The following is a 25,266-nucleotide window of genomic DNA, read 5'->3' on the forward strand; positions in this document are numbered from 1 at the left end:
CTTGGTGAAATGGATTTAATAACATAGCTTGTATAATGGAGCAAATTATTACTATTCCATAAAAAGCAGAGGCTTGTAACTCAAAAAGAAGAGTTGCAGAAATCTTCTAAGAGCTGCCCCAACCCCCAAGCATTGTCACCTATGGTTCTCATTTCCTTTGGTGAAACCCATGTAGTGAAAGAACATGAATTTTCTGGCCTGGAAGCCCTGAGCTGGCACCCCAATTCAGTCACTTCCTGGCACTCTGGGTAAATTAATCTCTGCACCTCTGTCTTCCATCTGTATGACAGTGATCCCACCCATCAACACTTGCAGGACAGTGCCTGTGACTAAACTTATTTTCTGTCAGGAGCCTTCAGTATTATCTGGCATAATACTGGGACAGATTTATGTTGGCAGCCCAGGAACATCAATAAAAACATATAAAAGAATTCCATGTGTTAATACTTCTGAATTTAAATTGTACTTCATATTCTCTTTGAAAGTTTAACACTATTCTCATAAATAGTGTTATTGGCTCTGGCCGAGCTTATACTCCTGTTCCTAGTAAGTCAGTAAATGAAGAACACAAGTTATATAACAAATGCAACCCTCCATCTTTTGGTTTAACTGTACGTAAAAACTAATTAGAATACTTGCCAAGACCTGAACTGAAATCAAGAGTCAGATGCTTAAACAACTGAGCCACCTAGGGGCTCCTTATTTAAAAAACAACAAAAAAAACTTGCAGAATGAGAACTCCACCTATGAAAGACGAAATATGTGTATTTACTTGCTTAGATTTGGGAGCCTAATTGCTCACAAAGGATTCATAGATGTTTCTTTATTGTTAAGCTGCAACATACATGGTTTAATACAACAAAAAACATTTAATCAAGTGAAAAAAAATAAACTGAACAATAAACAAATAAACACTCAAAACAAAATATTTTCCATTGGAAACATGTTAAGATGAATACGGGGTTTCATTACCATCTTACTGCAATTTTCTTATGTGTTACTAACCTACATACCCCATGTTTTCTGTAATCATGCAGGTGTGAATGGGAGTTTGAATGATTAAATACATGAAAAGTCCGTTTACTGCAGAGAATCATTTCACAAGGCAGCCAAACTGGGTTTAGAGAACAAAATTATTCAAGAAATTCTCCACGTATTTAGGTTCATTTTAGAATCCATGAACCTTAAGCTGTTCCTCCTTGACAATGCCAACCTGCAAAACAAAATTTAACAGAATCACGGAGAAATTTATCTATTTCATCCCTAAGAAAACATGGAGCGCTGATTATAAAAAGAATCATTGTTAATAGTCTATTGCAACACTGTTACTTACAGTATTAACTGTTAACACTAAACAATTCCACACACACTTAAACACCTTGATATGCCCCCAAACTCAACTGACAATGTAGGTACAGGAATGATCAGGTCATTCGAATGATAACGTAAGTGAACAAAGGTTCTACTGCCTTCAAAATAAGTACCAACTTTGTACTTCTCTATCAATTTACCTCATTCACACGATTTTTCTTTTCTTTCTTTTAACTAGGAGGAAATAATTCATAATTCATGTTGCCCTTCAATACAATTTTGGAAGAAATCTCAAGGTTGTACATAAAGCACCCAAGCCACTCACCTCCAAGAGAAACTGGCAAATGTTTTTCCTTTGGTCACCTTGAAGCTGAATAACCTCTCCGTATTCAGGATGTTCAATCACAGTACCATTACAGGCGAATTTCTGGAGAAGTGTATGTTTAACATAACTGAGTCAGATACAATGAGGTTTTATTTTCACCATAAGACTACTATTGACTACTTCGGTAGACTTGATCATGTTTAACAAACAGGTTTTGTCTCCTGTAATCCCCAGCGCTCCCAAATTAATTTGCAAGTGAATCAGCAGGAAACATAAAGGAAATGATTTCACTTGGAACATCAAGAACTGAATATTTTCATTTTGTCTGAAAGCCATGAAAATATTATTTTAAACTGGGAGACAACACAAATATCTGGGTGTTAACAGAATGAACACGGCTTTCTTAGGTCCAACCATTTTCACCCATACTGATTAAAAGTCAGGGAAAGGTGTCCTATTCAGGAGTCACCAATAACTACAGTTTAACCTTTTCTTCCCAACACCTTTACCTTTTTGAAAGCTTTCACAAGTTTCTTTTTGTCATAATCATCTGCAATGCCCTGGACAGTAGTCAGTGTCTTTCTGCCGTTCCGTTGCTGGATTCTTATATGAATGTAATCCTCAGTCCCTGCCGGGAGTAAGTCGTCACCCTTAGTTGCATCAGCAAAGGGGTCTGCAAAGGGATACAAAAAAACATTCCAAACCAGAAAAACATCTTTTAGTCAGTCATTTCCAGATGTAGGACACACTACAATCTAGCAGCAAAGAAGGTTCTAGTGCCTCTGCTTTTTTTGCGGGTGGGGATGGGAGGGGGCGATGGGGGGAGGTATTAAGAAAACCACCAAGGCACTCTCACAAAAAGAGGAAAAATTTAAACAGCTACGTCCACGGACATGTGAATAGAAAACGTTGTTACTGGCAGATTGTTATCATTGAACGCAGTCCTCTAATGAGAAAAGAGCTTTCAAAAAACCGTAATTTTATAGCTACTATAAAAATGTGCGTCATCTCGATTACATTCTGATGACAACAAAACAGTCAAACGTGTCCACCCCAATCATTTAACCGTAACGGTGCCCTTCACAAGTAAACAAGAAAAAGAAACCCACATATACACAGACGCACATAGACATATCTGTCAAGAGGCGTAATTTTACAAATTACTACGCAAACAGAGAAGCTGGACCGCAGCCCTGTGACAGATCAGAGGGCCGGATCCGCTTCTTTAACCAAATGCCCGAGAGAGCTGCTCCGAGTCCCCTCCGACCGCCGATGGACGCCGATCCCCAGCCCCGGGCCTGGCAACCCCTAGCGAGTGGAAAGGCAGGTCGGGGAGCGGCGGGCCGGGCTGGCAGAGGCGGGAGCCGGGGCAGGGGGTTCCGCGAGGAGGGAGCGGGGGCCGCAGCCGTCCTCGGGGAGGGGGTCGCCAGGGGCCCAGTCGCCATTTTCTGGGCGCCGAGACAAAGCCCCACTCGGGGTGCGGGGAGGGCAGCAGGGGGCCCCTCGGGGCTGCGGGGCGGCCAGCGGCCCCGGCGAGGGCGGGTAGTGGCGGCCGGCCGGGAGGCGCGCGGGGGCAGTGGGCGATGGCGGCCTGATCTTACCGAAAGATTGGAGGTTCTGGATAGTGGACATGCGATACTAGTGTGAGGCCGGTGAGGGGATAAAATTCCTGCGGGGCCCGCCCGGATCACCGTGTCTGGCGGCTGCAGTGGCGAGAAAACGTAAATAAATAAAGAGACGCTTCGCCCCGGGACTGGGATTCGGCTAGAGCGGCGGCGGCGGCGGCGGAAGCCGGGAGGAGGCAGGAAGAAGCGAAGGAGGAGGCGGAGGAAGAGGCGGCGGCCACGGAGGCGAAGACGCGAGAGAAGAGGCGGCGCTGTGGCTTCTCCCACAAAATGGCCGATGGAGGCTATTTAGCCGCGCCCGCCGCCCCTCCCTCGTGACACACCCGCGCCGGGCATCCTGGGATTTGTAGTTTTCTGGAGGCGGCTGAGCCCGTCCAGCCTGGGATTGGCGGGTTTCCGGGACCGCAATTCCCGGCAGGGAGCACGACCTCCCGCTCCTGCAGAGGCGGGGGAAGAATTCAGGGGGCTGCGGGGCCGTCGGGGCAGAGCCCTCGGGTTTGGGGGGCCATGCACTACCGCGTGCCCAGGCGCTCTTCCTGACTCCTTTTCTCTTGCCATACAGCGGCGGCGCCAAGGGGTTGGTATGGAGGGGACCTTCTTTGTCAGTTACCGTCGAGGCTTGGAGTAACATAATTAAAACCGGGGTGCAGAAGAAAAACAAGCACCCTATCCCTGGCTTTCGACTCATTAGGCCGCTCAGCACCTCCTGCATCGCAATACCGGCCCCCCAATCTGACCCCGGCCCCTGGCCCCGGTTGGACAAGCAGCGTCAGTCCCCACGGAGGTTGGAGGTGAGAGAGCTCCTTGCACCATCCTCAACCCCCGCCCCCGGTTGGGCTGCCCTCCCATTCCCTAGCTGCGGTGGTTCTCAGACTCCCGCGTGCATCTCCCGGAGGGCTTGATAAAACACGCATTGATAGACCTCAGAGCTTCTGTTTTGGGTCTGCGGTGTGACCCAAGAATTGGCAAATATACCAAGCTGCCGGGAGATGCTGATGCTACTGGTCTGGGACCACACCGCAAAATCACCGCGCAGCTTCACCAGGAGCCCGACATCCCGCGAGGGCCAGTGAGTGTCATCCGAACATACCAAAAAACCAGCCTGTCAAGTTGGACACAGAACCTTGAAGAGGGTAGGTGCCAGCAATAGATTGAAGGTGAGCTCAGCAAACAGGTTAATTGATAGAGTCAGGTACCAGGGCTGCAACAGCTTATTGACAGAGCTACACACATAGAAAACAAACCTGAGACTTTGGGAATGGGCTCACCCAGGCAGGTGCTCAGTTATCAAACTTGGTTGGCTTTCTGGAAAGAAACAGAGAGACTAAATTTTAGGGATTCTTAAACTTTATTCGAGCCATGGCAGTTTTGTGAAACCTAGGGAGCCCTTCTCAGAATCATGCTTTAAGTGCATAAAATAAAACATGGAGTATTACAAAGCAAACTAGTTATACTGAAATTAAAAACAATATGTTGGCAACACAGTATTGTTTCTTTTCTAATGCATTGATTAACAAGATCTAGTAGTAGGTTTAACAAGTACTAGAATTTCAAAAAGGTGATGAAAGGTATTTTGAGAGGCTTGTGACATCAGAAATGTGATGTGAAAATACTTGTTCTGTAGTGCAAAGCGGCAGGTTCTTCTAATACTGTTTTTTGCCAGTATTCATAATGGGGAAATGCTAAATTTTGATTAGAGGTTAGTGAAAATATTGATGTAATCTATTCAGTTTTTGGGGTTCCCCCCAGTCTGCCATTTTATCTATGGACTAGAGGTCCGTAAACCCCAAATTAAGAATACCCGGATTTAATAACCTTTTGTGATTAAAAATGATGTTCTCACTGAGTGCTTAGTATTTGTCTGTTGGACTTATACACAATATATTCTTGATCTTCATAGCCATTCTGTGATATAACTGTATTGAAAATATGTGGAAATGGCGGCTCTCATAGGTTAAATAAATTGCCTTAAAAGATACAGTTCATGGGTGTCTGGGTGACTCAGTTGGTTCAGATCATGACCTCAGGGCCCTGGGATGGAGTCTCTCATTGGGCTCCCTGCTCATTGCCGGGGGGCGGGGTGGGGTGGTGGTGTCAGCTTCTCCTTCTGCCTACCCCTTTCCCCAGCTGGAGTGCATGTTCGTTCTCTCTCTCTCTCTCTCTCTCTCTCAAAAATAAATAAAATCTTTAAAAAAAAATCCAATTCATAACTCTCAGGAATCTTACTACATTTTTAGTCTTCTAATTTTGATGTAAATGAATAATACTCTTTTTTTTCTCCAAACTTAGGTTTAAGTGTTAGAGCTGGTCCCCAAGCAAGGAGAATTAAGCATTTTTTGTTGTTTGTTGTTCATTTGTTGATCACAGTTAGAAAGGTTTCTGTTCTTTGGTCTTACAGCTCTATACACATGCTTTGAAGTAATTTTTAATACTACTGTAGATGAAATATAGGATAAACAAAATGCATGTCTGTTTCTTACTAGATGTCCATAACCATTTTATATACTACATTTTTTTTTTCAGTAGACAGGGGTGGCCCAGTCAAGAATCAGATAACAAAGTTACATATAGAAGTTAAAAAAAAATCCAGTATCTTAGGGATTTCATGATCATTACCCCTGGGAGGAGAATTCCTTTTTACTTGCTAGTATTGAATCAGAAACCCCTAGAACCACGGAAATCTTCAATAAAAGCCAACTATATAGGTTAGGTACAATTGTGATTGTTATCTTAAAAATTTTTTGGACTCTTTGTTCATTGGTAGCTTTGTTTTTAGACTGACACTGTCCAATACAGGAACCACTTGACACATCTGGCCAGTGAGCATTTGCCGTGGGCCTGATGCAACTCCGATACAGGTTCTACCTATGAAGTACACACTGGCCTTTCAAAGATTTAAATTGTTTCAATTTTACCTGTTTCTTTTTACTTTTTAAAATGTGGCCACTAGAAAATTTAAAATTACCTGTGGACGGCTCACTATTTCTATTAGGGCTGGTTGAGAGCGAAAGGATTGACCTTTATGCAAAGTTATCATAAAAGGAATAAACTGAAGCATTTAAAATCTGGTCTTTTTAGTTCTCGTAGTTACTAGCCTAGTCGAAGGTGATTATTTCCTGCCTTATTTCAGAAAGGAGTATGGATCCCTTGCAGAGAAGAGTAGTGTTGAAAATCAGGAAAGAGTAGAAAAAAGGTAGAAGAGCTGAAAAATGAAAGCCCCAAAGCTAGAGTTAAAACCCAGGTCTGGGTCTTAATTTCCTAACGGTTAAGACAAAAAGAAAATCAGCGACAAAAATACACATAGCTACAGGATGAAAACATACCAGTTGCGCAGGAGGAATGACCTTGCCGGGCCCTGAGCCACAGGAGCTGTTTTTCTTGGGCCCTCATAAAGGGGACACTGTGATGTAGTGGACAGCATCCACACCAGTTTGCCTACTGCAAAAACAATGGTGGGTTTTATGCCGCTGTTTTTTATATCTGCTAGTTATGAAAATGTGCTCTCTAGTTAGAAACTTGGGTCCTCATCCATCCTTCTGTGGTGTGCTGGTGAGAACGCGCCACTCAGATGTCCTGCTTCAGTGAGCATAATTGATCAACAGCCCCAGCCACTGCGCTGTGAATTCAACCTGGAGTCCCGCTGAGGCCACACTTCCTACCAGCTGCTCCCAGCCAGTGACTGCATGTGACAAGGATCCAGTGCAGGCCTCTTCTCCAGAAGAGGGACTCAACCGTTGGCAACTTTCATCATGGACTCTCCGTGGGCCTGGCTGAACGTTCCTAGCCTTGGGTTGAGATCGAAGACTCTTATTCACCCCTTCTTCCCTCTCTCCTTTGTAGGGTCACCTCGTCTGACTCCTTCCTCTTTCCCCCGCAGGTGTTCCACCAATAAATCTCCTGCACGTCCAGACCCGTCTCAGTGTCTGCCTCTCAAAGGACCCAAACTGATGCACGCAACCCCGTGCTGGGTGGGACACGAGGTTCTGCCTCTGCTGTATACGTTGCATTCAAACTCTGAGGCAAGAGGAAAGAGTATGAGTTTCAGTCCATCCTCAGCTTTCCAGCTTATGCATGCAGGGTTCTAGCTTGCTTGGATCTCCTCTTCTTTCCCTTGCCTTCCCAGTGGACTCTGCATCAGATACAGATGTACAGTCTTATAGAAGCCGCCTAACGATCCCTCACAGTACATAAACCAATCCCCTGTAACAAATTCTTTCCATATATTTGCGCGTGTTCCAAAATAGCAAGGGATGTATACGCACTATCCTGTGTGGGTGTTGCATGCAGTTGCCCTAACCTTCTGGGTGGTTTCTTCCTAGGCTTCACGTGGTTACCTTACATTCCTGGGCTGATCAGGATTGTGCTAAATCCTGGAGGAGAGCCAAAGAGCTCTTTGGAGTTTCCCCTCTCTCTGAAGCTCTTTCCAGTACTCTGTGAACTCTAACTGTCTTGGGCTCTTGACTTTTACTGCTAAACGTAGGGAGCCGGCTGGGCTTTGCCTGTGTTTTCCTTGAAACTCTTTCAAGGCAGTGAGCTAGGGCAATCGCAGGGCTCACCGCATTCCTTTTCTATCTTTTAGGGATTGCTGTCCTTTGATTCAGAGTTTCTTGAAACACTGTTGTTTATATTGTGTCCTGTGTTTTGGTTATTTCAGTTGGAGAGTAAATTCAGTAGATTCATTTTGGTTGACAGCAAAAGTCCAGTAAGTGTATTTTTGAATGAATGAATGAGCTTCTCCTTGGCATCCATCCTGAGATTAAACCCTTTGCTCTCAATATGTCTGACACTTGAACAGTGCAGTGACCTGGCCATATGGATATGATACAGTGGTGTAAGTGTACGTGTGTGCACATTTTTTTATCCACCAAAGGTGTATTTCTTATAGTATTAAAAACCTGTGCTTCAGGACTTTTAGAAATGTGTATTTCTATTTCTTTTTTGTAAGATTTTATTTGAGAGAGCATGCACGCGTGAGAGAGCAAGAACGAGGGAGAGAGAGAGAGCGAGAAAGAACGAGTGAGTTCAGGCAGGGGGGAGGGGCAGAGAGAGAGGGAGCAGCAGGCACCCCACTGAGCAGGGAACCCCAATGCAGGAACTCAATCCCAGAACCCTGAGATCATGACCCGATCTGAAGGCAGACACTTAAACAACTGAGCCCCCCCCCACCTGGCACCCCAGGCTTTTAGGAATGTGTATTTCTAAATATTATTTATTCCTTACTATTTTAGAGCAGGGAAACTTTTCTCCTACATTCTTACTCTTTTATGGAGGTTAAGCATACAGTTTGGGTCATACTATGTTTATTAGTATTTTTACAGGAAAAGAATAGGCAAATCTGGCCAATTGAAAACATGGACCAGTGAACAGAACATGGACTGGTGAAGTACGGTTTCAGTGGTTGCTGACAAATGACCTAAAATCATTCAGGAGTAAAAAAGTCACTAAGTCTGGCTTAAAGTGTACGCCAAAGCTAATTTTTCATAATGCCGGGATTTTTGTTGATAACAAATTAGGTATAAAACCACACTGCTCTAATTGATTGGAAATAAAAAAGCAATTAGATTTTCCCTTCATCATAACCGAGGAAATATTTCTCAGTTCCTTAACCTCATCCAGCTTCTGAGAGAGTCCTGAATCCCCGCCCCCTCCCCCAAGAGTACAAGTGAGTCTGTTGACCAGGTGATAGCATCAATCAGTCAGCCTTTATTGAGAGCTTCATGCCCTGCCAGGTGCTGTGAAAAGAGACCTATGTTTGAATCAATTAGGCGGTAATTTGGTATGTGCTGGAGGTCAAAGTTTGCAAATATAAGCCCCCTGCTTGTTTTTTAAGAAAGTGAATTCATGTCATATTTTGTATAAAATTTATTTTCTTCAGGAAAATATATGAATTTCTAGCTTCTTTACAAAATTCAGAGCTATTGCTCTACCTTAGCTGAGGCACAGTTCTTGAATTTATTACATACCTTTTATTTCTTATAGTCCCTTTATCATGGAGGCTGAGTGCACATTGTCTTTGCCATTATCAGTTGTCCAGAACACTGCCTGACTCACTAAATGCTGGCGGCCTTGGCTGGCAGCCTCTTGCTAGAGACTTAGAGAAGGCATGATGGAGACTTTTATGCATTTTCTTCAGCTCGAGCTTCCTGAGAGTCAAGGGGTAGTGGGAAAGAAGTGGGGTGGATTTTAAGATGTAGGACTGATTTTGAAAGAGTGTCTGTAGTCGCATATCAAAACTAGATATTGAGAGGGAAGTATTGATCAGAAGAGTATTTCAGTAAAGAAATCTGTAGGTCAGTAGGAAGAAAATCAGTTACTTCAGTTACAAACAGATACATGGAAGGAGGGAGAGGAAGGAATGGAGGGAAGGAGGCAGGACAGGGAGGAAAAGGCAGGCAGGATGCTCTGTGGAAAGAATTGCGTCCATATGACAACCAAAGTGAGGAAAGCCAAGGCACAGCAGCACGGACCCAAGTGGAGTTTAGGACTTGGTCAAACAGAGGCCCACCCATTGTTTTAAAAAAGGTAAATTAGCTGTCATATTTCATATGAAAATTCAGACTTCTGTCTGCACTTGAAAAAATCTACATTGACAGCTTATTGTAAAAAAACAAACAAACAAAAAACAATCCGTCAAGGCTAATCTGTAGATATTTGACTTCTGATTGCCCAGGCAGTGGGACAATGTGAATGGAACTGTGTGAATAGAATTATGATGGAAAAAACCCAAAAAGCAAACAAACAAAAAAAAAACCAGTGAGTTAAGAAAATATTTTTTTTAAAAAGGAAAGAAAAAGAGGTGGAGCCAAACATGACAGGCCTGGACTGTTCCATCTTCGGGAACATTTTTGGGAAGAGTTAGTGCCAAGTGAAAGGGCAGAGTCATGAAGGAAGGAATTTGTGTCTTGTATTAAAAAGTGAAATTGAACTGTTTGGCTGGAGAGAGCATCTGCTGGTAGAGAATTTTTGGCTCTTCTTCTGAGTTGGGTTAGCCCAGTGTACATAATACATCAGCAGTTGCCATTCTGTGTGTTGCTATTCTGTGCACTGGGATTTGTGGCAGAGATTGCGGGTTGCTACATGATATCCATCCTCCCCTTCTTTCATAGTAAAAAAGATCTCCAGTTTTATTCTGGGCTGCAGTGTGCCCCGCATTTCAGTCTTCCCTGCTGGATGTGGCCAATGCAACGTAGGCAGAAATGTTGAGGGAGCTTTCCCAAAAAATCACTTAAAGGAAGCAGACTCGGTTCAGAAAAGTGTCCATTTGCTCTCCTTTCTGCTTCCTGCCTGCTGCCTAGAAAGGAGACAGGGTGCTGGAAGTGCAGCAGCCATCTTGGGCGGTGAGGTGACCTTGCCATGTGGATGGGCTGCAGCTGGTAGCTCAGAATGATAGAGGGAGCCCGGGGCCGTGTACTGCCTGTCTCTGCCCTTATTCTGTGGCAGAAGAAACCCCATGTGCTTAAGCCTCTGGTGTTTGGGGTTTTCAGTTAAATGAAGTGGAACCCAGACAAAGAGTGCTTGTGAATGAAAACCCCAGGACTCAAGGAGGCTGGGCACGCACTTTCCTCGTGACCCCTGTTGGTGCTGTCTGTGGCCTGGATCATGCCTTCTGTGCTGTGGTCCAGGAGAGTTGGGCCGGCTACAATGTGGGTTGTGGGAGGACATGCCAGAAACAAACTGACGATACCTTGTGTCTCTCACTTCAGAGGCCACATGGCAGGGCAGATGTCCATCAGTTGCCTTGGGCTCGTCACGACTTTGCAATAAACACCAGTGACAGATGGTGGCCTATGGGAGTTTTATTTACATATATTTTTTAAGGTTTTTATTTATTTGATGGAGAATAGGGAGAGAGCACAAGTAGGCAGAGCGGCATACAGAGGGAGAGGGAGAAGCAGGCTCTCCATTGAGCAGGGAGCCCGATGCAGGGCTTGATCCCAGGACCCAAGAATCAGGACCCGAGCCAAAGGCTGCTGCTTAACCAGCTGAGCCACCCAGGTGCCATCCCCACCCTCCATGCCACCCCGCCCCCACCCATGGGAGTTTTAAAGGGAAGAGTTGATCACATTTTGCCTTGTTTATTGTCTGCCTTGGAAACAGCATGTCTGGACTCTCACCCTGAAACTGGAAGCAGACTTCCTAAAGTTCAAATTTAAAAAGTCTGAAATCCCATGAACATTCTTTGGCTCTTTATGATGTAGTTATATATGTTGGGGGGTTGACTTCCAGCTGATGTCCATAACTGCAAGCATACATGTTAAATTCTTAAACTAATTTCATGCTGGTTGGCAAATAGGTACTGCCCTGCCTCCCCAGCCCATGCTTCTCCCTTTGGACCTCTTAGACTACTGCCTAAACAAGCAGCTGAAAGGCTGACGCCTGGCAGCAAGGACTTCCTGAATCTGGTCACGATCCACTTTTAAAATTAGGCATCTGAGCTCCCAGTGTTCATTTTCCCAGCAATGTATTCATTGCTGCCCAATTTTTGTCAGTAGTTTGATGGAAACGTGGTGGAGGGTGATGTTCTAGATTTTCCAGAGTCCAGCCCTGGATCAAATCAGGTCAGCAGATGAACTGAGATTGTGTGTTTCATTTCAGTTTGTTCCTGCCACTGCTGCCCTCTGGAGAACTGGTCTTGCTGAGTTGTTGTCGGGGTGATGTCATCCGCCTGTGCTGAGAGATAGGGGAGGAAACGGCCCAAATGACACTCACTGTCGTCTGTCTTACAGAATGTTGTCAAGCTGTGCTGTTTTGTATCCCAGTGTCTATTTATAAGACTCCTCAGAGACTTGCCTAACTGGTCTTAGAAGCAAAAACAGTTGTATTACTCCTGGAAAGCTGTTCTTTTTCCTCCGAGAAGCTCATCTCCAAGTGTCCAGTATTCTCTCCTCCCTGTCATTCCGGAATGAAGCAAAGAAACAAAGGAAGGAGGAAAGGGAGAAAATACTTTGAGCTATGAAAAATCAAAGCAGATAGATGATCAAAGGAATCCAAATACACAGGCATTTTGTGTTTTTTCCTCAGCGGAATTTTAACATTAACTTATCACAGATTCGTACCAAGTAATAATTATGTACTCGCTTTTCAAAGCTCTGGAGTACAAACAGTAAGTGCCTGAAGAGGGTATTCTCTGTATGTGCCTTGTCTACAGACTCCTAAGTTCTTCTTCCCACCATGTTTTTAGAAATAACCAGCACAGTTAGGACTTTGTAGAATGACATTCGGACACTATGCTTTCATTTGAAGCCAGGCACAATAAAAATGTCTTTGAGACTTTGTCCCGATTTGCCTTCTGTCAAACATGGAAAGTCTGTTGTTCATAAGTTCCATAAACATGTAATGCAGGCATACCCAAGCACTGTGTCTTCTGAGATTATGGTTTCTTTTTTTCCTTTTGTTAATAAACTGAGTCAAGTCTTATCCCACGTAACTGCGGGGCATCTGGTACCCTACTTAACAATTTCCAAGGATTCTGCAGAGGTCTGCTTCCTTCTGATACTCTCCCACTTTCAATTCTTACTCTGGTTGAATTCTTTGCCCCAAAGAATTCTTTGCTCCTCCTCCCTTACTTCCCTAACTACTGCTAACACAGGGTTATAATGTGTAGCACTTTTATGGGAAAATTAGAGAGAACCCAAGGGGCACACAGGTTGGGGATCAACTTCCAAGTTCAGGGTTAGGTACGGTCACCTCCTCCTGAGACCCCTCCCATCACTCTTCCTCTCTCTGTGTTCTGGGCAAGGAAACCACTTGCCAGGGGACAATGAACCTTTTTTGGTACCTTATCCTGCAGAGTGATTTAACTGCCTCCCTTAAAACCTCACCGATTTCAGCAGAGAGGACTTCCTGTGCTGGAGTCTCTCATTACATAGTGGCAAGAAGAGCAAAGAGCGGCAATGTTGTGTATTGCATTTTGCATTAAGTTCTGGAAAAGCAAATTCTTTGGCAGCATTCTCTCTTCACCCAGCAGGACCTGTGGGTTCTGGGGACCTTATGGTTTGTGGGGAGAAATCTGGAACCTGTAGTATATTAGACACTCTTTCCCGGTATTTTTTTGGCTAATCAAAAAAGTTTGGTAAAGATTGGCTGCAGTGATAGACATACTGTGCTTTATATTTTGCTAAAATATATAATTTGATAATCTTTCAATATTGGGCTAAGACCTTTTTCTGATTATTGGCTTACTGATTGGAGTTCCTTGGTATCACAAATTCTACCTATAATATATTGGTTAGAGTGTCCTGTTTTTGTGTATTTACTTAGTAAAATCTATTATTTATTTATTTTAGAGAGAGAGATAGCCTTGGGGGAGAGGGGCAGAGGGAGAAGGAGAAAGTCTTCAGCAGACTCCCCACTGGTCAGGAAACCCGAGGCAAGTCTTGACCTCATGAAAACCAGGAGTCAGACACTTAGCTGATTACACCACCGAGACACCTCTGTTTTTGTGTATTTAAAGTAAGAACTTAAGGGGCATCTGGGTGGCTCAGTCGGTTAAGCATCTGCCTTAGGCTCAGGTCATGATCCCAGGGTCCTGCGATCAAGTCCCACATCAAGCCCCCAACAGGCATCCTGCTCAGCAGGGAGTTTGCTTCTACTTTGTTGGCCTTATTTGCACTTTACTTGGCCAAAATTCTCATTAGCAATTCACTTTTATTTAATTTTTCCAAAGTTGTCAATGTATTTCTCCTAGAAATGACAACTGTCTTTCTTTTTCTATTCATGGAATCCATTTCATTTTATTGGAATTAAATAATTACATTAACATGTCAAATTGCAAACATAATTGTGGGAACAAACTTAACTGACTCTTGGTAAGCCTTTGTTTCACATAGTGGAGGCTAGACGTGTCAGGGCCCAGCTAGGCAGCAGCATCGGGGTAGGGGGAACGTTCTACAGAAGGAAGGTGGCGATTGGCTTGGAGAGTTGGTTAGTGGGGGTCCATTATGGGAGCTTCTCTCCAAGCAGATTAATATTAATAACCAAAGGCCCAAGGGCTACCTCTGTTGACCAGGTATATGACTTCATGGATGTAATATCGTCTCTCTGAATATCAATTTCATTTGTAAATTATGGAAGAAAAAAAAAAGGTATACTTGCCAAACCTACTTGCTAGGAAAATCAAATGACATAATGTATGTAAAGCTCTCTTGAAATAGTAAAGTAAAAAACAAAAATGTTTTTGTTACTATAGGTTTTTTTTTAATTCATTCACAGTATTTGATAGCTATGGGGAAATATTTATTTGGACTCTCTTCCACCTTTTCTTTTGTTTGTGATGACTGATATTCTTGATTTTTAGCTTAACTGGAGCCATATGTGATGTGGAGACGCTAGGTCACCTGTAAATTGTTGTCCTGATAATGAGTTGCCTTTTCCCCAAATATAAATAATAGCCTTTCCAGATTTCAGTTTAAGAAATAAATTTGGTTTCATCTTGCAATGTTAAGGCCTCCAAACAAAAGCAAGACTTGTTTCTTATGCTATATATATATTTCAGTGTTTGAAACTTAAGACTTTGATGGTATTGTCCAGGCATACAACCATTCTGGCTAAAAGTGTCCAAATCCGAGAATTTTTATATGTATTATTTCATTAAACGAAGGTAAGCGAAGTAGTTTTTATTATCTTATGTTTGCATAGCAGGAAGTTAAGGCTCTGAGGGGTTAAAAATCTTGCTCACACCCACAGAGCTTGTAGTAAGTGCTTGGACTGAGCCTTGAATCCGGGGCTTCTGGTCCAAATCCCATGATGTCTTGTATGCAAACTCTCTCATACAGAAATTGGATAAATATACCTGAATGATTCACAGAGCTGGAGCAAACAGAAATAATTACAGAGTGTCTGAAAAGTCAAGAAACATAAGGATGAATTCATTTTTAGAAGCACATTAATTACACTTTCAAATAATATGCTCTTAGGATGTTTTTTCAACTCCCAGAAAACGTTTCAGGTGAAATACCTCTAATCTTAAAGCAATAGGTCCTATCTATTTTTTAAAAATATTTTATTTATTTGACAGAGAGAAATCACAACTAGGCAGAGAGGCAGGCAGAGAGAGGGGAGGAAGCAGACTCCCTGCGGAACAGAGAGCCCAATGTGGGGCTCGATCCCAGGACCCTGGGATCATGACCTGAGCCAAAGGCAGAGGCCCTAACCCACTGAGCCACCCAGGTGCCCCAGGTCCTATCTATTTTTCATTCTGAAAAAGTACAATGAATACACTGTTTATGTTTCTGGACCTTTTGGACACTCTGTTGTGTCCAGGTCACTTAGAAAAATTGGTAAGAAAATCTCAACTTATTATTATGAGTGGCTGATTGTTGTATCAGCAACATGTGATATAAACAAAATACTTGAAACATTATTAAGTGAGAAGGGTTTAATTCTTTTATCACTGAAAATAGTAGAATTCTGTTACAGCAGAACTCATTACTATGAATATTTGCATGGGCCAAAAATAAAAGCATATCTCTGGAAACCTACTTAACCTACAATAAGAATTTGAATAATAGGTCATTAAAAGTAGTCGTGATAATGAAAGATTAAACAATCTTTAAAGAGAAAGGGATCGTAGTTGGCTCAGGGTGGCTAAATCAGCATGTTTACCATCAAAAAGTCCCTAATGATGTCAGACAAGATATATTTTAAGGCAGAATAAATCTAGCACCAGACAAGAAGACATAGCATCTATGGATTAGATATTTCCTTCCTCCGAAGGAAAAATAGGTGGAAATCAATTGATGGAATAAGCTGCAAGTTTAAATACTGGCACCACTGGATTCTTAAAGATGATGGGATGCTTTCAAAATTTGGAGATTTTGAACCCAAAGCCCTATATTTATGTAAAAGAATATGCAAAAAAAGGCAAAATAAAGGCTTTTAGAGAATTTTTAAAACATTTAAAAACTCACAGTTTTCTTCCATAGGCAATATTGATGGCACACTCCAGAAAAATTAAAGTCCCAAAGAAAAGAAAGAATTGGGACAAAAAGAATGCAAGTATATAAAGAAACCAGTAAAAATTGTGGTTGTGTCTAAATAATATTGTTATGTAATGAGAGTGAAATATTTTATGGGGAATTTCCAGAAGAATAGAAATTTAATGCATTTTTTAACCCAGCAAAAGGCAGGAAGAAGGATAAAAGCAAGATGAACTCATGTAGTAAATTAAAAACATTAAATAGTAATGAAGTAGAAAGAATTATCAGTAATCACAAAAAATGTGTTATATTTTTTAGTTATAATGCTTTAATCGAAACCTCTGGTTTCAATTATATTAAATCAAGAAGGATTGCAAAGGGGCACCTGGGTGACTCAGTGGGTTAAGCTTCTGACTCTTGATTTTGGCTCAGGTTGTGATCTCAGGGTGGTGAGACTGAGCCCCAAGCTGGGCTCCCCACTCAGCAGCATAGAGTCGGCTTGAGATTCTCTCTCTCACTCTCCCTCTGGCCCTCCTTCCTGTATTCTCTCTAGCCCCTTAAAATAAATTAATAATAATAATAAATAAAAATGATACAATAAATAATAAATCTTTTAGAAATGGTTGCAAAACTTTAGCTTCTATTTATGAGATATTCTAAGTCAAATGATAAAGAGAGATTTAAGAAGTTATTTCGAGCAACTGCTAATTGAAAAGTAGGGTGTAATAATGTTATCAGGAAAAATGGATTCAAGAAGAATCATATTAAACAGAACAAAGAAGAATAGTTCATATGGATTCAAATTATATCAAACCATGAATGAGTCATTAACTTTTATATCCCTAATAACTTGGCAAAATGCATATAAAGCAAAAGGGGAGAAAAATATGGAGCAATTGATAAATTTGCAGTCTTAATGGAATATAGAAATCCATCTACTTCAGAAATGGACAGATCAACAAAAATTAAGTAAAATATAACTGATTTCAGTAGTATAGTTAACACATTTGACCCAATAGGCATGTGTAAAACTTTGTATCTAATGTAAAAACATACTAGTTGTTTCCAACACCTATGGCATGTTTACAAAAATCTATCACGTGTATTTCATAAAAAGAATCTCAAAAAAATTAAAATATAGAAATCATATAGGATATATTATTTGACCAAAAATCAAAATTCAATAAATTAGTTATTAACAAAAATTTGGCTAGGTAACCTAGCCAAAACAAACTATTTACTTCGAATTTTTTTGGTGTTATTATGTTATGTTAGTCATCTACTGTACTTCATTAGTTTTTGATGTAGTGTTCCATGATTTATTATTTGCATATAACACCTGGTGGTCCAGGCAATACGTGCCCTCCTTAATACCCATCACTGGGCTCACCCATCCCCCCCACCAAAAAAATCCCTCAGTTTGTTTCCTGGAGTCCATAGTCTCTCATGGTTTGTCTCTTCCTCTGATTCCCCCCCCTTCATTTTTTCCCTTCCTTCCCCTGATGTCCTCCATATTATTCCTTATGTTCCACAAGTAAGTGAAACCATATGATAATTGTCTTTCTCTGCTTGACTTATTTCACTTAGCACAATCCCCTCCAGTTCCATCCATGTCGATGCAAATGGTGGGTATTCATCCTTTCTGATGGCTGAGTAATATTCCATCGTGTATATGGACCACATCTTCTTTATCCATTCGTCTGTTGAAGGGTATCTCAGCTCCTTCCACAGTTTGCCTATTGTGGACATTGCTGCTATGAACATTGGCGTGTTACTTGGAAATTTTAAAAAGCATATACTTCTAATTCTTGGGTTAAATAGGAAATCAAAATTGAATTTATAAATTATTAAAGAATTGATTCTTTAAAAAAATATACATCCAAACTTAAGGAATATAGCTAAAGCAGGATTAGGGGAAAATGTGTAGCATTACTCATAATTAGGAGAGAATATGGAAAATAAATGGACTATATTTCAACTCAAGTGCTAGAAAAAGAATAACAAGTAAGTCCAAAAATGTGGGGGGAAACCCCAAAATAATGAAGAGAAAAGCAAAAATAAGTTAGGAAAAACAAGAGTAGTTTATCAGTATAACTTACTGATCAGTAAGAAGCCAAATTTTGTTATTTTAAAAGACTTAAAATAGACAAACACTTGGCAGTTCTAATCAAGAAAAAGAGAGGGGGTGCCTGAGTGGCTTATGGGTTAAGCAGTTAAGGGTTTGGCTCAGGTCATAATCTCAGGGTCCTGACATGGAGCACTACATTGGGTTCTCTGCTCCGTGGGGAGTCTTTCCTCCTTCTCCCTCTGCTTCTCCCTCTACTTGTGCTCCCTCCCTCTCTGTCTCTCAAAATAAAATCTTAAGGAAAAAAAAAAGAGAAAGAGAAAGGGAGAGAGAAGCCTTATAAAGATAAAGATAACCTTAATAATAAGGAAGAGATGTAACAGATACAGATAACTTTAAAAATTATGACAATTCTGCACTGTCCTTATTGGAGTAAATGTGAAAATCTAAATGCAAGGATGATTTCTCATAAATTCCTATAATTGACTTATAAGAAGTTAGAAGGTAGAATATATCTTTTCCTAAAAAAGGGACCTAGCCCAAATAGTTTTGAATAATCAAGTTCATCATACATCAAAAATCCCATGTCACATAAAATGTCAAAAGCATAGAAAAAGATGGACATTCCTAACTCATTTTAGAACTCCAAAAGCAAAGATGACATAAAAGGAATAGTTTATAGGGGCGCCTGGGTGGCTCAGTGGGTTAAAGCCTCTGCCTTCGGCTCAGGTCATGATCCCGGGGTCCTGGGATCTAGCCCCGCATCAGGCTCTTTGCTCAGTGGGGAGCCTACTTCCTCCTCTCTCTCTGACTGCCTCTCTGCCTACTTATGATCTCTGTCTGTCAAATGGATAAATAAAGTCTTAAAAAAAAAGGAATAGTTTATAGTAGCATCAAAACTAATAAAATTCTTAGCAATAAATTTAACAAAATAAGTACAAAACTTGTACTTTTAGAACTATGTAACATTCCCAAAAGACATCAAGTATTAAGTGGAGAAACATCTTATGGTCATGGATCAAAAGACATAATATTGTTAAGGTGGTAATCCACTCCCAAACTAATCTACAGATTCAACACAATACCCATTAAAGTTCCATTTGGCTTCTTTGCAAAAATTGAAAAGCTGATCCTAAAATTCATATGGAGATTTAAAAATTCATATTTAAGAAATTTATATAGCTAAAACAATCTTGAAAAAGAACAGGAAAGTTGGAAGATTCATACTCCTGATTTTAAACTTACTCCGAAACTACAGTAGTCAGGACAGTGTTGTTTTGGCATAGGAGAGACATCTAGGTCAGTGGACTGGAACTCAGAGCTCAGGGAAAAAAAACAAACAAACCCAAAAACCTTAAATTGAGACACCTGGGTGGCTCAGTCAGTTGAGCATCTGCCTTCAGTTCAGGTCATGATCCCAGGGTCCTGGGATCAAGTCCCACGTTGGGCTCTGTGGTCAGTGGGGAGTCTGCCTCTTCCTCTTCCCTTCCCCTCTGCTTGTGCCTTCTCCCTGTCAAATAAATAAAATCTTTAAAAAAAACACCCTTAAATTTATGGTTAATTGTTTTTTTTTGACAATGGTAACAAGACAATTCAATGGAGGAAAGAATAGTTTTTTTAAACTGTTGGTGTTGGGACAACTGGATATTCACATGCAAAAGAATGAAGTTCTTAACTCACATTATACACAAAAATCTACTTGGACAATAATGCTAAAGGTAAGAGCTAAAACTAGAACATTCCTAGAAGAAAGAGTAAGTGTATATGTTCATGGCATTGGATTAGTCAATGGTTTCTTAGGTATGACACCAAAAACACAAATAAAGAAAACAAGATAAGTTGGGCATCATCAAAATTAAAAAACTTTTGTGCTTGAAAGGACACCATCAAGAAAGTGAAATGCTAACCCACAGAATGGGAGAAAATATTTGCAAATCATATACCTGATAAAGGAGTTGTATCCAGAATACATAAGGAACTCTTACAACGTAATAATAAAAAAAAAATCAAATTAAAAATAGGCAAAGGATTTGAATAGATATTTCTCCAAAAAGATACACACAGACGGTGAATAAGCACATGAAAAATGTGCTCAACATCATTAGCCATCAAATGCAAATCAGAACCACAATGAGATACCACTTCACACCCACTAGGATGTTTACAATCAAAAGCAGAGATCCTAGTGTTGATGAGGATGTGGAGAAATTGAACCTTTCACACATTGCTTGTAGGAACACGGAATGTCTTTTAGAAAACAACCTGGTAGTTCCTCAAGAGATTAAACACAGATTTGAAATATGACCCAGCTAGTCTCTATATATTTTATATACCCAAGAGAAATGAAAACCTATATGCTCGAAAAATTTGTATGTTTATAACAGTTTTATTCATAAGGCAGAAATCACCCAAATGTCCATTAACTGATGAATGAATAAACAACATATGGTATATGCATGAAAATTCAGCCATAATAGGAAGGATACATGCTACAACAAGGATGAGCTTTGAAAAAATTATGCTCAATGAAAGACACCAATCACAAAAGACCACATATTACATGATCCCATTAATGTGAATTGTCCAGAGTTGGCCAGTCTATAGAGACAGAAAGTAGACTAGTGGTTGCCAAAGTTAGGGGTACATGTGAGGGGAGATGCTGGTTGCTGTTAATGGGATTCCTTTTTGGGTGATGAGAATGTTCTAAAATTAATTGTGGTGATGGTTATACAAACTCTGTAAATATAGTAAAAGTCAATGATTTCTATACTTTGAATTGGTGAATTGTATGGTATATGAATTATATCTCAACAAAACTGTTAGAATGTATTCAAACAAAGTGAAAACCAGTTTCTCCTATTCACTGTCAATATATCAAATAAAATATTAGCAAACTAAGTCATCACTATATAAAAAGTATATTATTAACCCAGACATGCTAGGGTAATCAATCACAAATAAATATATTATTATAATTACAGTAATAGATTTGGCATTTAATATATAAGGATTTAAATACAGGATTTTGCCATTTTGGAGGAGGAACAGAGAGAAGAGTTTACTAACCCTCCACACTGCCAAGCTTTTAAAAAATAAATTTAGAAAGAGAGAGAGTACATGTGCATTCAGAAGCTAGGGGAAGGGGCTGAGGGAGAGGGAGAAGCGGCTCTGCACTGAGCAGGGAGTCTAATGCAGGGTTCAATCCCAGGATCCCAAGATCATGACCTGAGCCAAAGGCAGACACTTAACTGACTGAGCCACCCAGGCGCCCCCACATTGCAAGTCTTTAACATGTTAGAATGACAGGCTTTTATAACACAAATATAACCAAGACCACTAGTGGGAGTTGCCTTTTAGTTAGTAAGGTTGGAGGGGCTTTGGGATGCTCAGCAGGGGAATGGAGACTTGGTGATAATCAAGTGGAAGAGATGGAGACCTGCATCTCTCCGATGGAGAAGGTAAGACCCCTGACAGCTCGGGAAAGAAAGGTCAACATCATAGGTACAAGTCAGCTAATTTCAAAAAGGCTCTTCAGAAAGGGATACTGATAATATACATTTAGAAAGTGGCAAAGAGGCTTTAACTTCTAGTTAAGGACAAGAAGCATTACCATGAGAAAGGACTGATCCCTTACTTCCCCAATATACTGACAAATTAAGTGATCCGAGCTCTGTGTTCCTCTCAATAAGATGAGATAAAAAGCGATTTCAATAACCTTGTTCTGTTTCCAAGGACAGCACTCCCCACGCCCGGCCTTTGTCCCCAGTGCAGGAAGGGTGACCACGGTGTTGAGGTTACATCATCCCATAGGTTTTCCGCAAGTGGGATGATGCCGGAGGTTGTTATGTCTAATTTCAAGGATAGAAGAGTGACCTTTCCAAGTCTCAAATTTATGCTGATATTTTCATTGTAATAATAGCTTCCCTGAATTCTTTCCTTAGCTCACTTCAATATAAGAGCTGCTTAATCGATTCTATTACTCTTTGAGTATATTATTTTTTATATATGATATACTCATATCGTAATCTGCCCACCAAGGTTTGTAATTCCAGACCAACCATGCCCTTATGTTAACAGGGCTGCACAAGGTTCTGGTAACAGCCACATTGAGATGCAAGCTTGCTACCATGTTCTTACAAAATCTTATTTAACTAATAACATGCTCTTCATATTTCAATGTTTCCTTAGGCCATTAGGTCTACTTTTTAAGACTCTTATATTCAACCATCTTACTTTACTTGAAATATTTTCTGTATTTAATGGGTTTATAATGCTGGTAAAACCATCTCACACAAGATTCATTCTCCCTCCCTCCCTTCTTTCCTCCCTTCCTTCCTTCCTTGCTTCCTTCCTTCCTTCCTTCCTTCATAAGATTGTATCTCTCTCTTTTTTTTTAAAGATTTTATTTATTTATTTGACAGAGTTCACAAGTAGGCAGAAAGGCAGGCAGAGACAGAGAGAGGGGTAAGCAGGCTCCCCGCTGAGCAGAAAGCCTGACTCGGGGTTCGATCCCAGGACCCTGGGATCATGACCTGAGCCGAAGGCAGAGGCCTGAACCCACTGAGCCACCCAGGTGCCCTGATAGGATTATACCTCATCTAAGCAAACAATAAAGACATATTCACGTGGCAAAATAGTAATAGCTTGCATTTACTGAGTATGCATTATGTACCAGGTCCGAGCTAAGTGCTTTACACACAATATTTCTGTTTTCATTAGCCAGCCTCATTTTAAATTCTAGACCACAAATCTTGAAAGGGCAGTCAGCACCTCACTTCTTTCTGTACTTCCTAGGATGTTCTTTTTCTCACTACAGTGATGATATCAGACCTTTTCTCTCTTTGCAAAACCCAACTTCTTCCCCTATATTCATCCCAGCTGATGGGCTTGCTCATACTTTGTTGAGAAAATATAAGCAATCAGATGGGAACAAACATCATCCAGCCAACCAAATCTCCAAATTTCCTTGCATTTGAGCTTCTGCTCTGTAGTACTTGCCTCTTGTTACAATGGATGAAGATCACCTACTTTCCTCCTTTGTCTTTTCTAGGACTTTGCTCTTGGACAAATCTCCTTCTCTTGCTTGCATTTATAATGTCTTTCTCTCTATAGTATAGTTCTACCAGGAGGCAAAAACCCTCTAACAATTTCCATTTTGAAAAGACACAAATAAAAACCTCCCTTACCTCATTCTTTTCTTGCCAAGACTATTTCTCCAATCTTCAAAAGAGTTGTTTTTATTACTCTCTCCACTTTTTCAAGACCTATCTCTCCTAACCCCCTCCAAACAGACTTTTCTTTACATAACCCTGAGACCATTCCTCCCTGAGTTTAGTTGACCTTCATATTGCCAGTTGAATTGTTATTTCACGTGGTTGTTTTTTTTTTCCCCCCTTACTTGACTTCAGTATTTGATGATGTGAACTACTCCTTTCTTCTTTTGGTTTCTATGACATCACCCTCTCTTTGTTTTCTACCATATCACCTGTCATACTATTTCCAGCACCTTTGCTGACTCCTTGTCTGCTCAGACTATGCCAGTGTGATCATTAAGACAGGAGGAAAATCAGAAGGTAAAGTTTTGAATACCAAAGGAAGGAGGTGTGGATCCTAGAGGCTGATTAAGAGTGGTAGTCACCAGCAGAGGACAGTTGAACCCAAGGGCCTGGGAACCTCACAGATGCATTCAGTGGCATTATGGTGTCAGGATAGGGACAGAGCTGAAGTAGAGGAGGTAGTTATTCCAAACATTTGGGAGACAAGGGAGGGGCTCAGATCACTCCCAGTTGGGTTATACTGGTTATAATAAGCTACCAGCAAGAAGGAAATGCATTAGAATTCCCCCTTGCGCTAAAGAATAAAGAGAGAGAGGAAATTATTCTGCATCAAAAACACCTTTGAGGAAGGGAAAAAAATGTGGGCTATTATTTAAATAAAACCATTCAGCCTTGAGAAATGGGTAGGACACAGACAGAGTGTGAGAAAACAGATTAAGTAAAAGAAAATCTGTTAGTTCACCTCACCTTAATTCCCTTTGCATATTAGTCCTCTTTAATGATAATACTCCTTAAGAGAATCAGGAAAATTTGTAGAGCTGTCAATAAGAGCAATTGGTTTGGAGGGCAAGATCATTTTAAGCAAACAGAATAAGATTTGTCTTCATGCATGAGCTAGGATGTTGTGAAAATATTATGAACCATTGGCCATAAACCCAGTCCCCATGTTGTATAGCCAGGGTGCTAAGTTATAGTAGTGGTGGAAACGCTACAGCCTGTCTTCTTTTAGTTACTCAGAGTGATAATTTTAGGTGTCTTTCAGAGTAGCTAATTAGAAAGTATGGAGATTGCAAAACCAGTTCAAACAAAAATATGAGCAAACTTCAGAGTAAAAGAAAGTACTACTATATCCCATATCTGTTTCACTGTGTCAGTTAATACAGCTGCCACTGACCCAATAGGCCTAGCAGGAAATCTGGGGGCCTTCCTACCCTTCTTCCCTTCTCTCCACTCTTTCTGCTTGGTTCTTTGAGTCAGTCGCCAACCTTTGAACACCTGCTTTCAGCATCATTATTGCTTTGGGCCTGGGTGCGGAGGTGATTATGTCATCTGTGGGTCCCTTCCCTACCTCCACACAGACCTTCGTTCTTGAGTACAACCAAGAGAGACTCTAATGCCAGACTCTCAAGTAAGCAAGACTTTCTTAGAAAGATCAAAAGCGAAAGTACACTCTCAGGATGGGAGAACAGGCAGGTCCAGAAATGGCAACTGTACGAGTGGTTGGGGCTGTCTTCTCCTTTTATGCTTGTGTTGTTCAAGGGACAGCACTAAAGCAGTCTCTGAGATTGCTTCCAGTCATCTAAGGGATTCTTTCTACTGGTTGAGAAGAGGAGTTTGGGGCCCTACATAATCCTTGTCAGATATCATGACAACCTTCCCCCTAAAGGGGGGTAGAAACCACAATGTAAATGTATTATAATGAAGCTATAGGTTACTTTAGGGCAGCAGCTATAAGGAAAAGTACAGG

General features: G+C 41.1%; 1 protein-coding gene and 1 long non-coding RNA gene across 2 annotated transcripts; one reads left to right on the forward strand and one right to left on the reverse strand.

Moving 5' to 3' along the window:
- Nucleotides 1-776: 776 nt before the first annotated feature.
- EIF1B (eukaryotic translation initiation factor 1B) lies at nucleotides 777-3,510 on the reverse strand. The gene is made up of 4 exons (XM_032861129.1): nucleotides 3,238-3,510; nucleotides 2,146-2,309; nucleotides 1,637-1,738; nucleotides 777-1,213 (listed from the first exon to the last, which is right to left on the reverse strand). The coding sequence occupies exons 1-4, from the start codon at nucleotides 3,266-3,268 to the stop codon at nucleotides 1,169-1,171; spliced, it is 342 nt and encodes a 113-aa protein (XP_032717020.1). The 5' UTR covers nucleotides 3,269-3,510; the 3' UTR covers nucleotides 777-1,168.
- A 3,529-nt stretch (nucleotides 3,511-7,039) lies between these two features.
- Nucleotides 7,040-12,539, forward strand: LOC116869726. Its single transcript, XR_004383093.1, has 2 exons — nucleotides 7,040-7,407; nucleotides 11,857-12,539. It is a non-coding gene; the product is annotated as an uncharacterized LOC116869726 (long non-coding RNA).
- Nucleotides 12,540-25,266: the final 12,727 nt, after the last annotated feature.

Source organism: Lontra canadensis, unplaced genomic scaffold (genome assembly GCF_010015895.1).
Source record: "Lontra canadensis isolate GAN:19392208 unplaced genomic scaffold, GSC_riverotter_1.0 scaffold20, whole genome shotgun sequence".
In the NCBI taxonomy this organism is placed as follows: Eukaryota; Metazoa; Chordata; class Mammalia; order Carnivora; family Mustelidae; genus Lontra; species Lontra canadensis.